This window comes from Buteo buteo, chromosome 3, assembly GCF_964188355.1.
Source record: "Buteo buteo chromosome 3, bButBut1.hap1.1, whole genome shotgun sequence".
Lineage (NCBI taxonomy): Eukaryota > Metazoa > Chordata > Aves > Accipitriformes > Accipitridae > Buteo > Buteo buteo.
In genome coordinates, this window is record NC_134173.1 from 61,418,686 (window position 1) to 61,442,832 (window position 24,147).

At 35.8% G+C, this 24,147-nt stretch overlaps 1 protein-coding gene across 3 annotated transcripts in view; it reads right to left on the reverse strand.

Moving 5' to 3' along the window:
• Positions 1-24,147, reverse strand: part of CSMD3 (CUB and Sushi multiple domains 3) — a 749,348-nt gene that overhangs the window by 644,369 nt on the left and 80,832 nt on the right. For all 3 annotated transcript variants that reach the window (XM_075024389.1, XM_075024388.1, XM_075024387.1), the window contains exon 2: positions 15,477-15,699. In XM_075024389.1, coding sequence (XP_074880490.1) covers positions 15,477-15,699 — 223 coding nt within the window. The remainder of the gene's footprint in view (positions 1-15,476; positions 15,700-24,147) is intronic.

Here is a 24,147-nt window from a genome sequence, read left to right on the forward strand (position 1 = left end):
CAAGGATTCTGTTACTGTTGCTAAAAACAGGTAAGAAAATGCAGTTAGTGTTTGTCTCTGTATTTAGGATTGGATAATAGCTATACATGTATAAAATGCACATATGTAAATAGTTACAGGTCTGCCAGGTCTGCATCTATCACATAGCTTTTAATAAATGGGGGTAGGTTTAAATAAAAATAAATGTATAATACAAATATGAGTCCACTTAGCTAATCCATTTTGCAATCATCAAAGAATAGGTTAGGCTGTGTTATCTTAATTCCACATATGAATAATTTTGACTGACATTAAAAAAAACAATTATCAGTAAACAGAATCAGATAGTGGAGTAAAGAAGACTTTTAAGGGAAATAATCATTACTGCAAACAGTGTATCTCACAAAAAAGAGGATGAGTGAGCTGCCCACATTCCATACCAACATAAGAAGTTACAGTTATTACTTTTTACTACTCGAACTGATAAAGACAGTCAAACAAAAAAACCTATGCAGAAAGTTTCAAACAATTTCATTGTCCCTGCATCATTTGGATATATATTTTATAAAAATGCTAAATATAACTTTTTCAAACCACTGAGACACATAATGCAAAGTGTGAAATCAATACAATTTTATTTTCAGGGAAGAATCCATTTAACAGAGTACACAGTGAATAAGGTTTTTTAGAACAGTGAAGGTTGGTCCTGCTCTATTACTTTCTTGAAATTTTACCTTTGAATTCGGTACCAGGAGTAACTGATGACTTCTCTAAATACCAGTCTGAAAAAAGCATTTTGTTTAAGCAAACACATTTTTTATAAAAAAACCACCAACAACAACAAAAAAAAACCCACACAAAAAGCACAATAAATAAATTTGTTTGTCTGTTGAGGGTTATAATTATTTTGAAAAAACAGTAACTAACTCCTCTTTTTGAAATGGCTTCTTCATGGCTTAATATCAGTTTAAAAATTTCTTATATCTGCACCACATAAATCAGTGTTAAGACCCACTGCCATATAAATCTGGATCACATTAGCATAATAATGAAACCTGGTATTATGGCATGTTGATCAATAACCTAGTGTGGTTCTAAACAACAAGAAAACAATGTCCAATAATACTCTGAGAAAAAAAACAGATTTAATTTCCCTAGACAACCATTCAGAAAACCTTAGTCACAGAAAGATTAAACCTACTTCATGCAAAACACAGGGATAGAGCATAAGTTTTTAAATCCTGCATATAAAACTGAAAAATTATGTCAAATGTGACCCCAAGATTCAATATAACCAAAGCTGAAAGCCTGTCAGAATCTTGCTTATTGCAGGTGCAAATACTATAATACAAATAGAAACTTGTCTAGATTTTTAGTTGAGGGCTTTTGGTAATTTTAGTTAAGGCCACTGTGAGATCTTAAATGTCTTCAGAAGTGGTAAATTCACAGATAGAAACTACAAATAGGAAATAGTAAAGTCAAAAAAGAAAAATTATGAGAGGATAATTAATTTGAGTGGGCTTAGAAAGGTAGGACAGAGATGGATAAAACAATTCTACTAAGGAATGTGGAATGGAGGGGAATCAAGAGATAAATTATAGACAATAGTTTGATAGTGAAAGCACTATTGTGAAAAGAGGAAGGTAGAAATACATTCAGAGCTTATTTTTTGTGGGAAAGCCTAGTCAAATCCATTGTTTTCCATTTTAATTTTAAAAAAGAGATATCTCCATTTTAATTTTTTGCCCTATCTGTAACCATAATTACAGAATTTATAATACATACCCTGAGAATGAGACACGTACACAGTATCTATATGTGGAAACACAGTACCTTTTTATAATACTTTTTCTAGTATTTCATTTGCAAAAAAACACCTTACTTTAGCCTGTTTACATTATGAATTATATTTTTCATACCTCTGAGTTCTGTATTTTGACCAATCAAGAGGTTTACTTGATTTTACTATGTTTTTGCCTGGGATGGAGGATTTTGTGATGATTTTATATTTTAAATATTTTTTTCAAATCTATTTTTAAATATATTTTAACTTCCTATAATCACTTGAAATCACAGAGGAAAAAAAATAATTAATAGAAAACATTACAGCCATGATTAATTTTCACATGGTCTGCTATAACATGTTTACAATGGCACTAGGACTAGAAGACTATTTTTGCAATTATTAATAATCAAATGGCTATGAGAGGTAATTACCTTGATTAGCATGTCACTGTGACTTTTTCATCCAGGTTATATTTATAGAGTTGGATTATCAAGTACCATACTACATCCTTTCTATGAAGACAGTAACCTAAGAAAAGACTTCGTTTCAAATTTCAAAAAAACTATACTTTGACTTAATTCCAGATTTTGCCATAGGCAAAAACTTATGTCAGTGGTTATGATTTGAAAATTGTGTCCTTTAGTATTTACTGTTGCCTTCAAACTGTACAAATTTTTTTGCAATTATCAATAGCTATTTTCTAAATGACAACTGAAATACTACAGCATATGAACATTTGCAGTACAGAAATAGCCTAGAAGTACAGTACTCAGGACTTTGGCACTTTTGTGTATGTAGAGTTCCATTTAGGAATTTGCATGGGTCTGCTATACCCTTTATAGCATCTCCCTCTTCTCATTCCTGTCATATCTTACTTGTTGCTTACTAAAGTTTCTCATTTACTTTAGAAATCAGTGTAATAAAAGACATATATCAAAGATGCTATCTATATATATGCTATCTCTTCACAACATTCCTTATTTTTATACTTAGTGTTTATTAGTTAGATCATCACACTGGGCCCTTTTCATTTCACTTTTTCCAACACCCAATATTCCACCCAAAAAGATGAGCTCCATTCTTTGTACATAGATGCTTACTACTCTAGAGAGGTGTTCTCATCAACAACTTTAATCACCTGATAAAAGAGTATTAGAGAAAGGTCCATCTGCAGGCTTTAGCCATAGACATCTTTATTGGTTTCTTGCAGGTCATAGATAAGAATGAACAGCATTTGTCCATGAAAAGATTCCTTTTGTATAGTATTAGAAAAGACCTGAAGGAGATGAGGTTTCCCTGCTTGCAAATCTCACTTAAAACTTAGTCTACTTATTAGTTCTAGTACAGTGGATGTACAGAAAGTGACTTTAAACTTTCAGCGAGAAAAGCAAATCTATTTTATCTTAGACAAAGTTCTAATATTGTTTAAAACTGGATAAAATATACATTTCTCTCTATGCACAGTTCATTTCATATTATAAGGAAGCAATATTTAACTCCCAAAATTACTTCAGTCTTTTGTATATACATTTTCAAGCTATACACCTTGAAAAGTCGATGTGTAGTATTTGTGTTTTACAATGCAAAAACCGAAGCACATTGGAGTAATGAAATTTGGTCAAGACCATATAAGAAAATTGTATAAATTCATGATTGAATTTGTAAATCCTAATGAAAAAGACATTTTTGCATAACTATCTGTGTCGTTATATTTAGGTCCTGGAGATCTGCACTGTCTACAGAATAACTGACAGCAGATTTGGAGGTAATTTTTTTGATGCTACTAATATTTAGAATGAATCTCTGGGGTTTGAGGGGCTTTTTTTTTTATTATTTTTTTTGAAAAGCTGCTCTTCCATGTTAGCTGATTCAGGAATTTTTAGTATACTGTTGACATTAACTTGTACTTAAGTAAAATATAACATATTTTATATTTACATAAATAATTTGGATGATAAAATATTCACTTCAAACTGTGCAATATAATGTAATCTATAGGAGCCACTTTTCAGTAATAAGCTATCACATTCACAATTTAAGATAAATATTAGAGGGACAGAGAGAAAAATTCTCCATTTCAAGCCTTATGCCTAAACATTACTTCATTCTAATAAGTGTATATGTAAATACACACACACACACATAATACATATTTGCACACTCAGATGTTTCTTTTGGCTTTCTGCAGATGTAACAATTTTAAAAGAATGATAATACATTTCTTCAAAAACAACAGAAATCATCTATTCATGTAGGAACTAAACATTCAGAGTTTAGTTTAGTAATAGTATATGTTTGTTCTAGGTACATTCTGATTTGATTATCAACTTTATGAGGTATGTTTATCGATATTGTCAACTGCAACAATACAAGATGAATTTAACAACTGGTTTAAGAGTTACCTTTCTGTCATGTAAGCAAGTCTATCAGTTAGAGACACCTGCAATAGAATGAGTCTTTCCCATAGACTATAACTTTCTGGGACAAGATTATTATTGTGAAATCTCATTCTTCCCCCTTCTGTAGCTGAAACATATGCGGAAGACTAGTGGCCACAGTCTGTGCTGGCATGCTGCAATATAATGTCATATATCTGTGTTGTATATAAGTGGTCTCCACAATAAAAATCAGTTTTGCTTGCTAGACTGTTTCAAATGCCATAAAGCAATTTAGCAATGCAAAGAAAAATGAATAACTAATATTTAGCAAAGCTGGTTCTCAGAGATGATCACACTCATCTCCCTATAAAACTGGTATATGCACTCTTCATCTGTATAATGCTATTTACCAGTTTTTCCGAAGAAGATAATTCTCAGAGGCTGTAAAAGAGGTTTTTCTTGCATTACATGAGAAGTCAAGTAAACAAGCTAGTCCAACGTCCATCAGCTACTTCAGAGTAGCCAAACTGGCCATCCCAATTACTTCAGAGAAATATATCCCATGGAAGGCTGATAATGGGAAAGTCCCTTCCTAAGGTCAGTTAGCAGAAAGTTACGTCCACCTTCAAATAATTACCAAAATTGTTTGGCTGATTGGTTGGTTGGTTTTGGGTTGGGTTGTTTTGGTCTGGTTTTGGTTTTAAATCCTTACCATTTAACTTTGGACTTCTTTGCTAGCTAAATGAACATCTAACCATTTTTTCCTAAGCTGCTAAAATCTTGGCTTCTTCACAATCATGTAAGCCCAAGCTCAAAACACCAGTTGCACCTTGTCTGGATAAGCACTTTCTTTTATCAGTTTTAATTTTCTACCTTTCACTCTCAATGGGTATCTAGAAATTTAACATCATATCAAAATATTCCCAAGAGTATAGCACAAATGATGTAAACTACTGTTCTTTCAGCTTTGTATTTATAATCACAATGCCAAACATTTTATTGCTTCAATGTATTTTCTTCATAAAGCAAACTTTTCATATTGAGAAAAAGAAACCTCCATTTAAATGTCTTGCCTGCTCAGAACTCATCTGTCAGAGCTGAATATCTATTTACCATTATCTTCTGCTACATTTTTTTCAATTATCTTTGTTTCTCTTATGTATTAACTTTGCTGTATTTATTGCTGTGTGTCCTATCCATGTTCAGTCCATTTTCAACATTCTACATATCTTCTGTTTAAACCTTTGCGATATTTATTTTTTTTTGTTCATGCAGTGAAAATTTTCTTGTTTAGATTCATTCAGTTATCTATCTCATCATTTTCCACTTTGGTGGTTCAATGTGCCTTCTGTTCTTTCTTTAATTGCCATTGTTCACTCCTTCAGTCTGCATTGGTCTGATTTTTTTTTTTTCTTTCTGTCTCCTATCTCTTCATTGGTCTTTAACTAGCACTTATATCTTTTAATTTTGTCTTTCTTTGTAAGGGGAGAGTGTCATCCCATTTGGTTTTGTTCACTGGTCCCTAAATTCTCAAGTGAAATTCCTTCCTTTCTTCTCTTTCCATGCCAATAGTGGAGAAAGCTAGAAAACTGTGGATCAGCTGAAAGAAAAATCATTAGCTCAGTGACCAGCTGTTTGAAGGTGTTTCCAAAGTGCTGAATCCTTAATTTGATCCTAATCACAGTTTCTGCTCTGGTTGCCAATTTGGACAGAAAGTGAACAGTGATGAGAGAAGAGAAGTACATGTACTTAGGGCATAATAAACAGCCTGAGTGGAAAAAACTCAGAGGGCTACATTTGTCTCTGATGACAACGGAAAATTTTTGAGGTTCTGCCATCTCCCTATCAACAACTCTTGGTCTACATCAATGTTCGAAAAGACTTAAATAGGAGAGTGGAAAAGGAAGCTTTGTACATTTTCAGCTGTCAAGGTTTGTTGGGAATGAAGACCTGAACGACTGCAAATATTCCACTCTGATGTGTCTTAAAAGCTTAATAACCGAATAGTCAGAGAGAATTTGTCTCTGTCAGATTTAATCTAGAACCTCACAGAGTTACCATTTTATTTATTTTATTAGTACTGAGTCTGCTAACTTGAGTAACTTCTATAGTACTAGATGAAAGGTACAGAACTAACTTGGAGGATAACTCTAATAATATGATTTGAAATAGCAATAATATAAGCCAAATGATAGCTACTCAGAAAGGGTCTTTATATGGTTTAATTAAACAAGGCATTGTTCATATGAGTAAGAACTTACAAAGAACAAAAGGATACACATGTATGAAGTAAAATAGAGCTACATACAACAAAGCTTGGATTCAGAATGGAAAATCAACACACCATCATGGCATTTTGCCCAGGTAAGACATTGGCACTAATTCTGGGCACCCTGCAGTACATCTTGTAGTACTGTAGATGACCTAAAGACAGAAGTGTGAAAGGAAAGAGCAAGTAAAACAAGCCTTTAAAGTCAGGAAATTCTGTAAGTGGAAACCCTGACATAGTAGAAGTGGAGGAAGAAGGTAGCAAAAGCAAGGGAAAAAGGTGGGGATTTTCTTATCTTCTGGTTTTGATGAGACTTAATATGAGAAAAATTGGAACACTTGCTAACAAATAATAGTATAATAGATTCCCCCAAAAAGCATGGTAATGAGTTTGGCTGGGAGATAGTAAAGGATGTAACATAGATATAAACCTTCACAAAGAATTAAGGTTAAAGTTCTAAGGACCAGAAGAAGGAAAGAGTCCGAGTCAGAAGAAAAAGATTACTATAGCTACTGGAGTGTCATTAGGTGACATGTAATAAGCTAGAGGTTGCACTAATGTTAGCAGCATAGCCTAATTGCTGTTTGACCAGACTTCTACCTATTAAAAGGAGAAACACATAATCAGCACAGTTCGAATAATGGAAAAACAAGCAGAGCTATTAAATGAGGGCACTGGAAGTTTCTGCTATTGCCAACATTCACTATTTTGCTAGCTGCCTTCCTTCATAACTTTTCTGTAAGGTAATTTTGACAATTTAGAGCATGTAAAAGGTAAATTACAATTCTTCCACTTTAAAAATAGAAAGTTATATATGCAAAAGCTAGTCTTCTAGAAATCTATTTTTCCCCTTTTAAAATTGGGAATTGTTAGTATTTTACTTAGTGCTATTTATTTTTTAAGTAAGAACATAAAATTACTAAAGTACCCTTGCTTTTACTGGGGTTTCTTTATTGTTTCGTTTTGTTTGAAATTATCCCATGCCCTGAGTGTTTTTCAATAAAATTTTAGATGTAAAAAAAAAGGATGGATGATGCTAGCATTTCAACACTGTAAAATCAAATCAATGTAAATTATTCAGTGAAACTGTACCTTAAATTTGTGATTGGTTTTGAGCTAAAACACAGTGTTTGATTATGTTGTCAGTAATACCTGGCACTTTTATGACAGAGACACAGGTATTTGACAATGCTATCGGGCCAGGAGCAGGCACTGATGGGGTGACAGCAGGATGCTCAGCTCATCTGTGAGGGTGTTCCCTTACCAGCTGGGTAAAGCACTCATCCTGCTCCTGCTGTGGTCCTCTACACCAACAAGCAGGTCCAACTCCTATGGCATGGTCAGAGCAGCCAGTTTGGCTTCTTGTCCTGGCATGTCTGATAGTTTTCCATGACCTTTTCAATTAGCATAACCTCAGTCCAGAGCCAAATAAGCAGCCAACTCACCTACCTGCAACCCTAACAATATTTAATATGAATTAATATTCAGGATTTGTTGTAATTTTACATATTTTTACTCCAGATTTTTTTTTCTTTGCTCTTAATTATTTGGACAAAGAAATTAATTTTAATTTTATAGTATGTACCACCCATTCTAAGTGGAGCAATATCTGTTATTCCATATACTATGGAATTAAAAAAATAAAGTATTTTAGTTTTATTTAAAATTAGTTTTGAGCTTATTCCTCTGTTATGTGATAACGATTTCTTATTTGAGTAGTTTGCAATACCATTATCAAAGTATGAGAGTTTATTATAGTACCAAATTCAAACCCTTGGAAGTACTACAGTGAAGGGATCATACCCAATTACATTCAAGACTAGGAGCATCCTGAAATTTTAAAGACCTACTTACTAATCTTCTGAAAACTTTTTTTCTCTTCAAGTGGTTGGGGAGTAAATGTTAAAAATGTAGGCCTACTCAGGGAGTCAGATGTTTTAGGAGAAAGCAATTCATCGATAGAGAAAGGGCAGTGGATGTCTCCAGTAATTTCAGTGAATTTCTCCTATGCAGCTCCGGTAACCTGTGCATTTGATTCTTGTTTGCCTCAGCAGGGAATGTAGATGAAAGGATGATTCATCTTGCTTAAAAAAAAAGAGATTAGAAAAGATGAGTATTAGCTCACCTTTTAAATGCTGAGAATGTTAAAGCCTCCTTCCATTCAAATCTCCTAAGAGGAAATTAACTATGAGTACTGTAGTGGTTTAAGCCCAGCCAGTAACAAAGCCTCACGAAGCTGCTCGCTCACTTCCACCGGGCCCCGGCCCTGGTGGAATGAGGAGAAAATAGAAGGAAACACTTGTGGGCCAAGACAAGGACAGGGAGGGATCACTCACCAATTATGGTCAAGGGCAAAAGTCAGGCTCAACTTAGGGAAGAAACAAAATCAATTTAATTTACTACAAATCAAATCAAGGATAATGGGGAGTAAACCCAAACCTTACAACACCTTCCCCCACCCCTCCCTCCTTCCTGCCTCAACTCCACTCCTGGTTCTCCCTCTCTCCTCCCCCCAGCAGCACAGGGGAACAGGGGGTGGGGGTTGGGGTCACACGTTATCTCTCCTGCTCCTTTCTCCTCAGGGGGAGGATTCTGCACTCGTCCCCTGCTCCAGCATGGGGGTCCCTCAGTCCTTCATGAATTTCTCCAACATGAGTCCCTCCCACGGGCTGCAGTTCCTCACAAACTTCCCTGGCGTGGGTCCTTTCCGCGGGCCGATCTCCAGTCACAGCCTGCTCCAGTGCAGGCTTTCCCATGGAGTCCCGGCCATCTTGGGGGGCATCCGTCCCCCTGCTCCGGCGTGGGCTCCTCTCTCCCTGGGCTGCAGGTGGGCATCTGCTCCCCCTCTCCCCTCCCTGGGCTGGGGGGGGACAGCCTGCCGTATCACCACGGGCTGTGGGGGCATCCCCTCCTCCCCCGCTCCTCCTCCTCCTCTCCTTCCTCACTGACCTCGGTGTCTGCAGAGGGGTTCCCCTCACATTCCACTCCCCTCTCCCTTGCAGGTTCCCCTTCTTAAATCTCTTCTCCCAGAGGCACGACCACCATTGCTGACGGGCTCAGCCTTGGCCAGCAGCAGGTCCAACTTGGAGCCGGGGAAGCTTCCAGAAGCTTCTCACAGGAGCCACCCCTGCAGCCCCTCCCCTGCTACCAAAAAAAGCCACTGCACCACACAAACCCATAATAAGTATGTAGAGAAAACTTTTTAATTTGTCCAATTAAATCTTTGGACACAGTGACCATATGTACATTTTAAAATATCTCTGCAGATATATGCTGGTCTTGCATGCTCTCAAACACAAGCAAAATATATATTTATGAAGTGTTCAAAAATTTCAGTTTGTGCTAGTTTGTCACACCTCCACTTCTCATGATTTTTAGATAAACTTATCCATACTTCTTTGCACTGATGCAAACAAATGAATAGCTGTCACAAAATGATTATACCCTTTTCCTAACAGTGGAGCTTTCCAAACTCCCGTACCATATCTGTCCTTTTGAAGACCACACATAGTGAAATTTTCTGATGTTTTTTACCAGAACATTCTGGTAGACTTGTCATTTTCTAAATAATTTTATTTTTAACTTTAGAAAATATATAATTTTGGCTACTACAAAATTGCTTTCTGAACATAAACATATGAAAGATTCTTTTAGTCAATACAATGTGACAGAAATATAGTGGATTGAATTATCCAGTTTATCCCAGTAAAATTGCAGCAGGCATGCATTTTTTCTCTGTTTAAAATAGATCTGAATTTGTTTCATTGATTTCAATGCAATGTTAATTTTGTGATGAATATTTAAATGTCAAATCAATTAACCAGTTAGGTACTGGTAATTTTGGAAAATACATTCCCTTGGAACTGTGAACAGAGCTTGGGTATATAATCACAAGTTATTATTCAATTATTTAAAGCTATTTCTATTACCACAGTGCAAACTGGGATAACTAATTAGAGCAAAAAATTATATTTTAGAAAACTATTTAGTCTGACATCTCTTTTAAAAGTAGTGAAGCACCTTACTCCTTAAAAAAAAGGACAAACATACTCTTTGATATTTACTGATAGTATATTATGCCTTATGCTCAGAAATTTCTTAAAAAAAACCAGAAAAAAAAATATTACCCAAGTTTCAAAGTAAAATACTTGCAAGGAAATGTCAGAATTGAGGTTGCCATTCTCTCCTTCACCTACACATGCACCATCTCATTGCCACTAATAATGCAGTTTAACATTAATTGTGGTTTCTCTACAACTATATCCCTGTCTCTGCCTCCTGTATGAGCCCCTCAGCCATACTCTGTGGGGAGCTTAGCTCTATCCCTGGCCACATTGCTTTTTCCTCACAGCTGGACTCCCTGGATGGCCCCTGGACCTGCTTCATTGCTTGCCATGTACGGTGCTGTCAGTGGACTCTGTTATCAGTCCCCAGCTCTGCCCCTTGTGTTCAGCCCTTGCAGAATTGTGCCCTGTTGGTAAGAGCACAGCCTGAGCGGGGTTACCCTCGGCTCCTGCCTCGTGGCCCTTCGTGGAGCAGCCCTGCTTGTGCCACTCCCTAATATATGGCAGTAGCTACTGCAGTGAATTGCGTGTAGGTTATACTAAAAAATATTTTCATAACATGCAAGAGGTCTCATCAGCTGACCCAGATTAACTTTTGCAAAGAGGTTGATTTATGTGATGTTTTATCAGTTCAAATCATACCTTCCGTGAACTTCATTTAAAAGTGGGATTTCTTATCACTAGTGCAAGCAAAACTCTTGTTTCTCAAGCTGGGCACCCAGAAAATTGAGAACATGTTTTTGATATGCATCTTCAAAAAGCTTGGCTGAAATGATACCTCTAGTAATACATACAAAAACTATGTAAACGGCAGAAATTCTGAAAAAAATGGAACAAGAGTTCTATCTGGAAATGCAACACATTCACTCAAAACAGCAGTCAGAAGTATTAGCTGCCTTCCAAAATAAGGTGTATACAAAGTTGCAATTTAAAAGTATCATATAAAAACAAACCCTGATTTTTTTAATTTTTTTTTTTTAGAGGGAGCTATTTGTATAAATATGAAAGAAAGACTACACAAAAGTCACAAAGATACACATGGAGAGCAGCAAGGAAGCCCTAAAAATAGACAGTGTCTATGACATGACCCAGAAAGACTCCCAAGTACGAAATTTTGCTAAAAGCTTGGTTCAAATACAGGAAGTAATACTATCTTTCTGCAAAAATATTTTTTTGTAGGTGATTGCAAATATAATTTATGGAAAGATTTTTTTTTCCCATTTAGTTCAAAGATTTAAACTATTCTGTATTTTCTCTATAGTTTGAGGCAAAGATCTAGCATGTTAAATATGCTAAATCAAGCATATACAGTAACACAAAGATGAAAGTGTAATATTGACTGTATGCTTTCCATAATGGCCATATCTGACATGCTTCTCTTCCATTTGTTATTGTTTAGCTGCCATTTAAGTGCCATCTAAACCAGTTAAGGCTGTTAAGCATTCACTGAAGACAGTCAATGACTGCAAACTTCAACAAGATTCAATTCTGAGGAGAACAATTAAACAAAGAAGTACAAAACTGCATAAGGATAGAGTCAGAGGTTATGAGCTTTACAAATAGCCAATCCGCAAAATCTTCTTCAGTCACATAGAAACTTCTTTCAATCAAAATATTGAAGTAGAAAAAGAAATAGCGGCCTTGTTGAGACAGTTTTTTTAGCTGTCCAGTTATATATTTTACAAATATACCTGTATAGTCCCATGAAAACATTTTTGTCTGTTATAAAATTAAGGGGAGGGTGACTAGCATAATCTGATTACACTTTCATTAATGTCACTAAGTAAAATGATAAAATCCACTGTCATGCTGGAAAGAAATTTTCCGCAAGCAACTGTACCTCAGTAAAACTTTACTTGTTTAAGTAAAAGCTTTTTGCAAAAAGAAAACTCTAGGAAACATCACCTTACTACTTGCTACAGCAATCTGGGAAAGTAAACGTCACCATGAAAGATTTAGTAAAGCTTGCATAATTTCACTATCACACTTCCTTAATTTAAAACCCAATTCTGCACTCACACAAATATGTACTATTTTTCTACTGCACCCACACACTGGCAAGATCTTGTAAGTCTTGCAAAAGCAGTCTATTTCAAGACCTACATGGAGGCTTAATTGTATTTTCCTTTTTAAGTGCTGACTTATTTTATTCTGTTCTACAGAACTCTGTATCCTATTCTTCACCAGAATATAGTGGCATCCTAAATACACAATACCAAAACTTTTGAGCATGCCAGGCTTTCTTGACTTTCTTCTCAAGACACTGACATTTAAAAAAATGTATCCCAAAGCTCCAGCTTTGAAGGCTTAGTTTATTATAAAAAGAATCTTGAACACATATAATCTATATATGTAGATAGGCATCTATAGATTTATGCATGCAGATAGATATGCATAGATACAATCATATGTGTGCACACAAATATATAAAAACCTTCTTGGTAGCTTGAACAAGACATACAAAGAACAAAAATTCTGCCTTTGCAAGATATTATTTTCCTCTTCCTTCCATCCCCCTAGCTTCCTTTACCTGTTTTCTCTGAAGCTCATTAAAACTGTAACTCAGTTAAGACTGTAAGTTCCTAATAGCAATGATTGTTTTATTCTTTTGCACTTGTGCAGAATGTTGTTCACATACTCTTTCAGATTACAATTTAGAGTGGATTCACCAATGGGAGTCCTGGCTGACAGTGAGGGCCTTTTTGGGCTCCTACATGTGATCAATCTCCATGTAAATTTTATCTTTTGAGGAGTGGGCAGAAAGGAGGAAAACTACATGTTCTTGTTTTTTCTTGTGAAAGACAACCCTCAAATCTTTTAGCTATGGGTTCCCTTTTTCCTGCAGCTGGTATCAGAATTGCATACAAACACTCATGAAACAGAAAATAAAAATAGAAACAGAGAAGTACAAAGAAAAACAATTTCATTAAAGATACATTTCTCCATATGTGCTGACTGTTACCCATTTGACAAACAGAATTCACACCCTGCACAGATTTGAGATGAAGAATTTTACTGCTGTACTTTCCTTCTAATACCATGTTACATTTTTTTTCTAGTGGACAGATTCTGGACTGTTGCACAATAGTTCTAAAAAAAAATTTCATTACCAGTGAATCAACACTTGCCATATAATATAAAAACATATCCCTTCATTGGAGCAGCACTATGCAAAGTAAATTGAAACTGGATGTTCCCTGATTAGGAATACATATTACATTCTTCATCACAGTGTCATAGAACCATAGAATCATAGAATGGTTTGTGTTGGAAGGGACCTTAAAGATCATCTAATTCCAACCCCCTTGTTGTAGGCAGGGACATCTTTCATTAGATCAAGCTGCTCAAAGCCCCATCCCACCTGACCTTGAACACTTCCAGGGATGGGGCATCCACAATCTCTTGGGGCAACCTGTTCCAGTGCCTCACCACCCTCATCATAAACAATTTCCTCCTCATATCTAATCTAAATGTACCCTCTTCCAATTTAAAACCATTGCCCCTTGTTCTGTTGCTACAGGCCCTGGTAAAAAGTCTCTCTCCATCTTTCTTATAAACCCCCTTTAAGTATTGAAAAGCCACAACAAGGTCTTCCCAGAGCCTTCTCTTCTCCAGGCTGAACAACCCAACTCTCCCAGCCTTTCCTCATAGTGGAGGTGTTCCATCCCTCTGATCATTTTTGTGGCCCTCCTTTGGACCTGGTCTAACAGGTCAATCTCTTTCTTGTGCTGGGGACGCCAGAGCTGGATGCAGTACTCCAGGTGGGGTTTCATGAGAGCAGAGTAGAGGGGAAGAATCACCTCCCTCAACCTGCTGTCCACGCTTCTTTTGATGCCGCCCAGGATACAGTTGGCTTTCTGGGCTGCAAGTCCACATTGCTGGCTCATGTCCAATTTTTCATCTACTGATATCCCCAAGTCCTTCTCCACAAGACTGCTCTCAATCCATTCATCCCCCAGTCTGTATTGATACTGAGGATTGCCCCAACCCAGATGCAGGATGTTGCACTTGACCTCATTGAAATTCATGAGCTTCTCACAGGCCCACTCCTCAAGCCTGTCAATGTCCTTATGGATGGCATCCCTTCCCTCAAGCAAATTAACTGCACTAGTCAACTTGGTGTCATCTGCAAACTTGCTGAGGGTGCACTCAATCATGCTGTCCATGTCATTAACAAAGATATTGAATAGTATTGGTCACAGGGACACCACTTTTTACTGATCTCCATTTGGACATTAAGCCGTTGACTGCAAATCTTTGGATGTGGCCATGCCGCCAATGCCTTATCCATCAAATAGTCCACCCATCAAATCTGTATCTCTCCTATTTAGCAACAAGGATATTGTGTGGGACCATATCAAAGGCCTTACAGAAGTCTAGGTAGATGACAACTTGACATACAGAAATCAAGATAGATGATAATAAAGATAGCTAGCAAATGTATGGATAATATATCTGTTGCTTATTATGTATCCCTCAAGCCACAGCCTTCCAGAATTGGACATCTGGGCCATGACTTTGAAGTAGACACTGATAAAAAATGTTCTGTGACCCATCACACTCTTGATTTTTCACTCTTGTAATCCCTTAGTGTTAGAAAATGCTCATATGCAACTGCAAAAATTACCTATTCTATCTTAAATATGTTATCTTTTTCTTATCTCTCTCAAAAGCCTCCTGTTGCAAAGATTACAAAAGTTCCACCACTACTAGATCACACAAACTGAGGCCTCTACATCACATATTCACTTTACATTCATTTATCCATGCTTATATGCTTATTAATTATGTTTTGTTGAGACAAGATTAATTTTAGCACTTTTACTAGAATTAAAGCACACCATATAGATTTTAAGACACTTACAATTAATTAAGGAAAGTGCACCTTAAAGTCTACATAAGAAAGAATCTATAACTTAAAAATATTAGCTGTAACTATTTTCTCAGATATTTTAAAGATATGAATACAAGTTACATTTTTTATAATATTTATTCTTTACCTTGTCCTAAAGTTTGCAGGATGAGGATGCCCATCATACAATGACAAATAATCATATTCTTCTTCTAGAGCAAAAGACTGAAAGACGATCTGTATTCTGTTTCTTTCTTCTGCTATTATAACCCATGTACAGTTTGCACCATTTGGATATCCATATGGGAAGCCAGGGCTTTCTATAGTGCCATTAAGTCCTTTTAATGTTCCACCACAGGTATAAATAAATCCTAAAAAAAACCCAAGGAAACAAAAGTTAGCAATCCATTTTTGTATCAACCTTCAATAAAATACATCATTGGAATGAATGATTTCTAAAAAATTATCTAAATACTTCTTTGTAAGTACTGCATTTAGAAAGGTAAACCCCATGTTTTAATAGAAATCCTGGCTACTTATTGCAAAACAAGCCCACCCACCTAACAAATGTGTTTTCCATACTGTTTATGTAAAGACATATGGTAGCATCTTTGCAAACAAATATATATAAACAACATCTATGACTAAATTTCGTTGCCTATGAGGCAAAGTATTTCCGTCAATTCCCTTTTTTGTAAAAAGGAAGAGAAGCAACCAGAGCAAAGTAAATGAGTCTTCTTTTGGTGAAGGTCTGATACAGGTTGGATCTATTAACCTTCTGTTACTCCTCCCCAGATTTTGGGACTGGAAGAGGTTGAAAGGCTATTTATTATGAACAAGCTTTTTCCAATCAATAATTCTGGTTTATGAAAGCTGTGTAATTAAAGAGTCAATGTGAAATAGCCATCTGTTGCATCATTATATTATCTCGTGTAAATAACTGCCTTGTGTATTTGTAACCAGAAAGAACTTAGTAAGCTTTTCTATATCTAAATAAAATATTAAGATGAACAGCTTATGTATTTTGACTGACCCTAAGTGGATGTTATTATTTAACCCCAGTAGTCAGCTAAGCCCCACACAGCCCCTCACTCAATCCCCCCTGGTGGGATGGGGGAGATAATCAGAAGGGTAACAGTGAGAAAACTCGTGGTTTGAGATAAAGACAGTTTAATAGGTAAAGAAAAACCTGTACATGTAAGAAAAGCAGAATAAGGAATTAATTTGCTACCTTGGCAGGCAGGTGTTTAGCCATTTCTGGGAAAGCAGGGCTCTATCATGCCTAACAGTTACATGCTAAGACAAACACCATAACTGTGAACATCCATCCCCACTTCCTCGTTCTTTCCTTCCGTTTTTATCACTGAGCATGATGTCATATAGTATGGAATATCCCTTTGGTCAGTTGGGGCCAGCTGTCCCAGCTGTGTCTCCTCCCAGCTTCTTGCTCATCCCCAGCCTATCTGCTGGGGGGGGACAGCGTGAGAAACAGAGAAGGCCTTGACACTGTGTAAGCACTGTTCAGCAATAACTAAAACATCCTTGTATTATCAATGCTGTTTTGGTCACAAATTTAAAACATAACACCATAAGATCTACTATGAAGAAAATTAACTCTATTCCAGCCAAAATCAGTACAGTGGGTCAAAGGTGAAAAGTGCATCTGCCAATAAATCCTTTTTAACATGATTATCCCAAAATGTCAGAAATAGCCTCTACATTCCAAAGCCAAGTTTTCTTGGACTATCAGCAATTTTCTTTTTATATAGAAAATCCATTTTCTGAGAAAAAATAGAAACAAGAATAATTATAAAAATATCTCCCCCAAGTCACTGTGTACTGCCAGGGCAGGTCCTTTTCTATACTCTTGCTGTCAATTCTAATGCTCAGTTACAGCAGTTCCTAACTCCTCTAGGTCCTTAGGATATTTTTTTCTTTCTACCAGCTTTGCAGTCTGACTGTAGGTCTACATCCCCTTTCCAGGCTTTCTGCTGTCTTATCCCCTAAACATTAGACCAGTTTTCCTGCTTTACATTTTTCACCCCCGAAAAGCTTCTCTTCTCCAAGCGTGCTCAAAGCAAGCCCCCTCTGGTAGTGGAGGGATTCCATCAACTGAGAAAAAACACAAAGCACTCAGCTGCTCAGTATGCTCTTTCAAAGAAACATGATATACATTTCATAACAAACTACAAACAAACAAACCAGATGCTGTCTCTTATACATATGTATATATTTGAGCTCATTAAATCATCTTCTTTATGGCATATTCACAAGCTTGTCTTTGTGTTGAGCATCTAAATGTGCAGAGACCCCCTTCTCTGAAGTACTAAGCAGCAATCTCTTCAGATTTTATACTCTGTATTGCTACACTGTAAAGTAACTTTTCTTGACAACAGAAGAGGGACACATCCAATATTTTTATCTTGGCTTTTCGTATTTATCTCCAATGGTGAGAAAAGATGCTTCTTATGAGGTGTAATTACTCTTTTACTACAAATATGAGTATATCATAGATATATTGGACAGAGACGGATTGGAAGATCCTCTTGGAAAGTAATTAGGGCTTTGTTTGCCTCTTCTGACATGTATAGCAAATTTTACCTTCTACTGGAAATTAGCTTAGAGAATTCATTTTCATATCAGTGCCTACGCACTTCATTTGTTATCAACCTTCATTGCTAGGAGTCTGTTTTATTTATGTCTTTCTGCATCTCCCTCATATACTCAAACTATTTTTAAATCTCCTTTATGTGTTATTATTTATTATTTAAGCTCAGCTGTTCTATTTAGCACTTTAAAAATCTTTTGGAATACAGTTTGTGTGCAAGTCACTTTACAAAACTAAACTATTTACGCATCATAAGATCTTCATCCTAGAGATCTAGCACCTCCCGCCAAATATAGTTACTGGAATAAGACTTTTAAAATAGCTAAGTGTACATATATTTATAAATTTAGTTTTTCCTAGAAATGTCTTGCTGAGGCCTACTTCAATTGAATTAGAGAAAAATCTTAGAGTGAGAGAGACTTGAAAATTAAATAGCATGCACTGTTAATTTCTATGCATCTCTCCAGACCAAGCGTGGAAAGCACAGTGTGAATTTTGGCTCAATGTCAGAATACAGCTCCGTAATTCAGAACCTGTGTCACTGTTGCTGTATCTAAGTCAGGATACCTATCAATTACATATGTACTATTCTGTTAATTCAATGCAAGCTGTAAAAAAAAGTCAAATAAGTGACCAAAATAATTTTTTTTTTCCTAAAAAAAGAACAGAGCCAAAACAATGAGAAAGTACCCTGTGAGATAACACACTACTTATTAAGGAATGTAATGCTTCATATTGGATCCAATAATTGTTCCTATCTATACATATATATATGAAATATAAATTTCCGTGACACATAAAAGTTCCACTTATACCTTTTACTCTATGTCCAAACTGTAACAAAAGAGAACTATTAATATGCTGCAAGATGATATAACTTGGATATTTTTTCAGCAATAACCAGCAGAATGTAATGCAGCTATACATGTGTCAGAAGATACATTTTTAATTCCAAGAATGGAAAAAACAATGAAGTTTGATTTTCATTGGTCTACTCTTTTAGTCTGTAAAATAAAAAATCATGCCAACAGAATCCATACAACGTGCACTTTAATCTCTATTTTCGTATATTAATCCATTCTGTAATGCTCTTCACCTTGGCAGACCAACTTGGTTACTTTCAAAATAAACAACATGCATTAACTGACTGGTCTGATCAAATGTTGAAAACATGACATTTATTTTCACAAGGCAAAATTCGTGCTGGAATAACCGATACCATACACTGTGATCTTTTTCATCTAGATTTCAGAACTAGCGTTCAAACCACAATTTACTTCCAAACTGTATTTCATTAAAGAGAAGGTTTGATTCAAAGCATGAGAGAAAGAATTTTGAAAAGCTTGAAGTCAGACTAGAAAAGAAAAATACTTGTTGAAGTGTGAAGATGAACAGCACTGATGATATTCTCTTAGTTGTTAGTATGATTCAAATTTTCCATTGCATTGTTTTCTACCAGATTTTAAAATTTATATGTTTAATTCTCATCAATTTTACATGGATAAATATTTATTGAAATCAGAAAACACTGCTGTTCTTCCTGATTTCAGTCATCCTTTGATTCATTATGGGATTACAGTAAGTGACAGTAACAACAGTTCTTACTTAATCTATTTGACTTTCATTGCCTTCTAACAAAGCAAGTAATACACCATATCCATACCTTTTGCCCTTAGATGTCCCATAACTATACTCACTCAATACACAAGATTGTCGTTTTCTTTTCCTCCTGACCATTCAATTATACTGTTTAATAGCATATTTCTACAACCCTCACCTTCCAAGTACTCCACACCTTTTGTTTAATCTCCTTTGGTTAAGGTATCCTTTAATAGTAGTCATCACCATAAGAGAATTATAGTGTCTGCCTTGATTAATGCATTTACACATTTCTAAGTTGCTTATGTGTTTCCTTTTAAAGAGGTATTTAATACTTGCTGTCGTTTACCTTAAGAGCAAACTGAGAAAAGGGAAGATGAATTGTTCACATGCTGCTTTTTTGATTGTCTTTTCTGATATCCTGATCTTCTTTCATCTCTTTCACTTGCACTCACCTTAAAGCACAGTCAAATATATCCTAAAGTATTCCTTAGCCATGTCATCCATGTTCATCTCCCTTTTTTTGTGCAAGCTACCTATTTGCAAAATTGTTCTTTTCCCCCAAGATAGTAGTCCTCTTCCATACAGAATCCATCAACTTTACTCACTTGTGTCTCCTGCTCTTTGCATGTTTCTGCAACACCTTTTTCTATTTGTGATCTTTGATCACCTGACTGTCTTTGGCAGCAAGGAGCAGTTAATTTTCATGGTGACCATAAATCAGGAAGGATTGCTCTAATTCTCTTCTGTTGTGCTAGATTCTCTTTCTGTTGACTTGCATTATCATCACCTCAGGTTTTATGGTGCCTGTGTGTTCATCCTTCTTGTTTCCTTATTCTCTCCTATAGTCCTGTTTCTGAAACCTCTTGCTTTTGTAGTTTCATATTATACTCTCACATGTGTTTGTTAGCACTTCAAAGAACCTATTGAAATGCTACTGTGATAGATGTTATAGAGATGTGAACCCTTCCCTGTTTTGTGAACCCTTTTCTCCCTCCTACCAATCCTTCCTTTATTTGGAAAATATATACACAATCTTTCTTTCTAAACCATCTCAGCTTCTCTATCATTTTAATTGTTCTGACATGCCTTACACCAAGACCTTTGAGCCCATTTACAAAACGGAGAAGAGGAAGCTCTCATCAGATGTAATGAACTGTATTTTACTTTGGACTATGTTTGAAATTTACCTTTTTATCTCTTCTCATTGTTAGTTCTCTTCCATTTATGCTTTTCCATTTCCCAATAAGCCTCTTTTCTGCACAAAAGAAGCTTCCTTTCTCTAACCTCAACTTCCAACACAAAGTTTCATTGGCTTTTTTCACATCAGTACAAACATGCAAGATAATTGCCTCCTTTAATGTAGTGGATCTAGTTCCTTCCTACTCTCCACCTTTATCTCTGCCTCCCTCAAATACTTGCATACTTCTTTCTTTCTCTACTGTGCTTTGATAACAGGTGTGACTGGTGACTTTTACACTGAGGACACTCACTGGTGTCCATTCCTACTAGAACATTATAACCCCCTGGCTTTTTCTGAGTCTCATTTTCCTCCTGTGAGATGCATGGAGGGTGCACATACCAGCAGCAACCCTGCACCACAGCACACCAGAACCAAAGTATGCTGCACCCCTGTAGTAGTCCGCAGTGGGGTAGGTATCCATACCGGCTAGAAGGCATTAGAGCTGCTGCTGTTTCAGAAATGTCTATCTTGTATTCATATGGACCTCCATGTCTATTTAACCCAATACTCTGTACTTCAAAGAATCCTTCCCACAAGCTTTTACAATGAGCTTTCTACCAGTTGAACAAAGTCTACCTTTAATATTTCACCTGACCATTAAAAAACCCCAAATAACCACAGATTGATTATGTGATTTTTTTCTTTTTTAAGTAGTTACATCTGTCTCTGTGGGTTGGACTTTTTTGCTTTCTATTTTTGTCAATCATTCTTTTTTTTTACATACAATGCTTATTTCCTTGATTTTAGGCTGTTTTCTTTAGTCTAGAGAAATTCCAGACATGCCTAACAAAGCCTTGAAAAAACCACAAAAATCTTGTGTTTGTGAAGTGCACAATGTAAGAAGAACACCATTGTAGCGCCTCTGTGAAAATCAGCTGAGTTCCAAGAAATTTAGGATTTCTTAACTAGATTGCCATTTCATTTCAGTTTGTTCTTAAAATCATTTGCTTTCACAAACAAGATATTTGAATGCTTATTCTCTGCACAGCTTACTGGAAATTGTGCCAATATGTAGACATTATAAAGTGTTCAAAAGAAGCTTGTTTTAAGACTCTTTCTTTATCTATGTTTTGTATCATTTTAAGGTTATGAGAAAAGATGGTTATACTTCTTTGCAAATAATTGGGTAAGATAGATTGTCTTGCCCTTGCATAAGCTATAACAAGGTGCCAAAATGACTTTTCCAATCATTTGGTAGGGTTGGCTGGAAACCCTATAACAAACTCAGTGGAACTGGTACAGAATACCAGCCAAAAAGAAGCTATCACTGTAAAGTAATTATCACTGCATTTGAAGAATTTTATGGAAGTACTGTTTTTCCTCCAAAGAGTAATTTCTTATCTCTGTTTCAGCCACCTTTTCTGAAAGAGGCTCAGAAATATTTTAGTGTTGTCTTCCACTTGTCTCAGCTGTGAAAACTGGAAGAGGGACAAAAGATTCTGCCCCCTCATGTCAACATTGAGCATGTTTCTTCTTTTAAGAAACATAAAGTCTAAAAACAGCAAGATGGCTCATGTTCACATGGAATGCATCCTGAGGAGCAGAAGGCTTAAAATGGCAAGGTGGCAAAATAAACGACTACATCTCATTTAACAAAAGCATCCACAACTTTTTTGTTACATATATTGAAATAAATATTTATTGTCATTGTGTGTATTTCTTGTTCTACAACAGAAAACTGTTAGTCATTTCCTATAACTGAAAACTAAAAGGCTTTAACTTCAGTAGTGTCGTCAGTCTTTAAGGAACTTTAAAAGCGATGTAACATAAATCTACCACCCTGTAAGTCATTCAACAGAAGATTGTCACTTTCACAGGAAAATATAGGGTTTTTTTCCCTTACCGTTAGGCACTTAATTACTTTGGTTTGTATGTAACTCTTCGACGGCGAATAGTCTTCTGCTTCTATTTTAAAAGCATTACTACCACCACCACAGATTAAAGTCTTATTTCAACAAAGTCAGCTGAAATACACTCAAGATTTTATCCCCAGTATGTAATTAACTTCTCTTCTAAGGATATTTCACTACTTCTCTCCTATTCCTCATGTAATATCTCAAATGCTTTGTAGACAAGGGATCATCTGTTCCAAAATAACTGCCTCCTTGCTCGTGCAGCCAGAAAAGGGTAATCTTTTAGATGTGACAAACATCTGGGCAATTGAACTAGACATAAAAACAAGAGAGGACATTTGGAAGCTCATCACAGAATGAATTAAAAATCCTCTCCGGGATTGAAAGCCTGCCATATTTAAAACCCGTCACACATGCTAGCACTGCCAGACTTGTAGGGAAATAAGATTTCTTATGTTTGGAGAGATTGCAGATAAATATTAAAGGTGTTTTGGGTTTTTAAAGAACATTTGGATTTCAAATAATAGAATTTCTGGCCTCAGTGGCATTTGGCCACCCTGCTTCTCTCTCTGTGTTTAAAAATAAACATTTTGAGCTATGACTTCCTCATTTTAGGAGAATCAATTGTGAAAAGCGCCTTCATTAGTACTCTGAACCTGCACTCTTTTTTCTTCTTCTCCCTACTCTTCCTGCAGTTCTTCCACTTGAAAAGTGAAAAGTAACCAGCATACAACCAGAAATTGATCCAGGAATCTTCCCAGCAGCCCTAAAGAGAATACCATATAAAAAGTATGACTGAAAATTAATTAATGCAGATTTCATATTTGTTTACATGGGAAATTTACTCTGTGGAAAAGATATGAACAGAGATTCCAATGTAAAGATGAGTTGTTGAAAGAATTATACAACCACTGCAATAGCAGATCAAACTAAAACTTCTGAAGTAGTTTACCATTTGGTTGAATCCATGAAATATATTGATTTTAGAGCTTCATTACTGTTGTATTTATTTCTTATTATATTTTAAGTGTTGGTAGAGAAAAGATTTTGCTGCAAAGTACAGGTTTGTGGGTCTCTAGGATATAAGTAGATAACAGGGCTTAAAAAGTTGTATTTGTTAAAAAAAATAAAAAAGACTAAATTAAGTTGTCCACAGCAGAATAATTAATTAATAATACTGTGAAAATGGTAAATATCAGAATTCTTAAAAAAGGGAAACAGTCACACAATAAGATGTTTCAAGAGTCTTCACTCTTGGTGCTAGTGGAATATAAGCAAATACCCTTTTTAAGCAAAAAAGTTAAAACAAAAGTAACTTCTGAAGAAATTAAGAAATGTCTATTACTACACTTTTAAATTAAAGTTCAAATGTCCAAAAACCTTAATTACAGTTTTCACACTAATTGTAATGTAACAGCAGAATAGTCAATATAATGCTGACTTGAATTCCTTAAATTCAAAGCCCATCGGCATACACAGTAAACCTCTGCTATTATATAGCTGGTTCATTAAAATC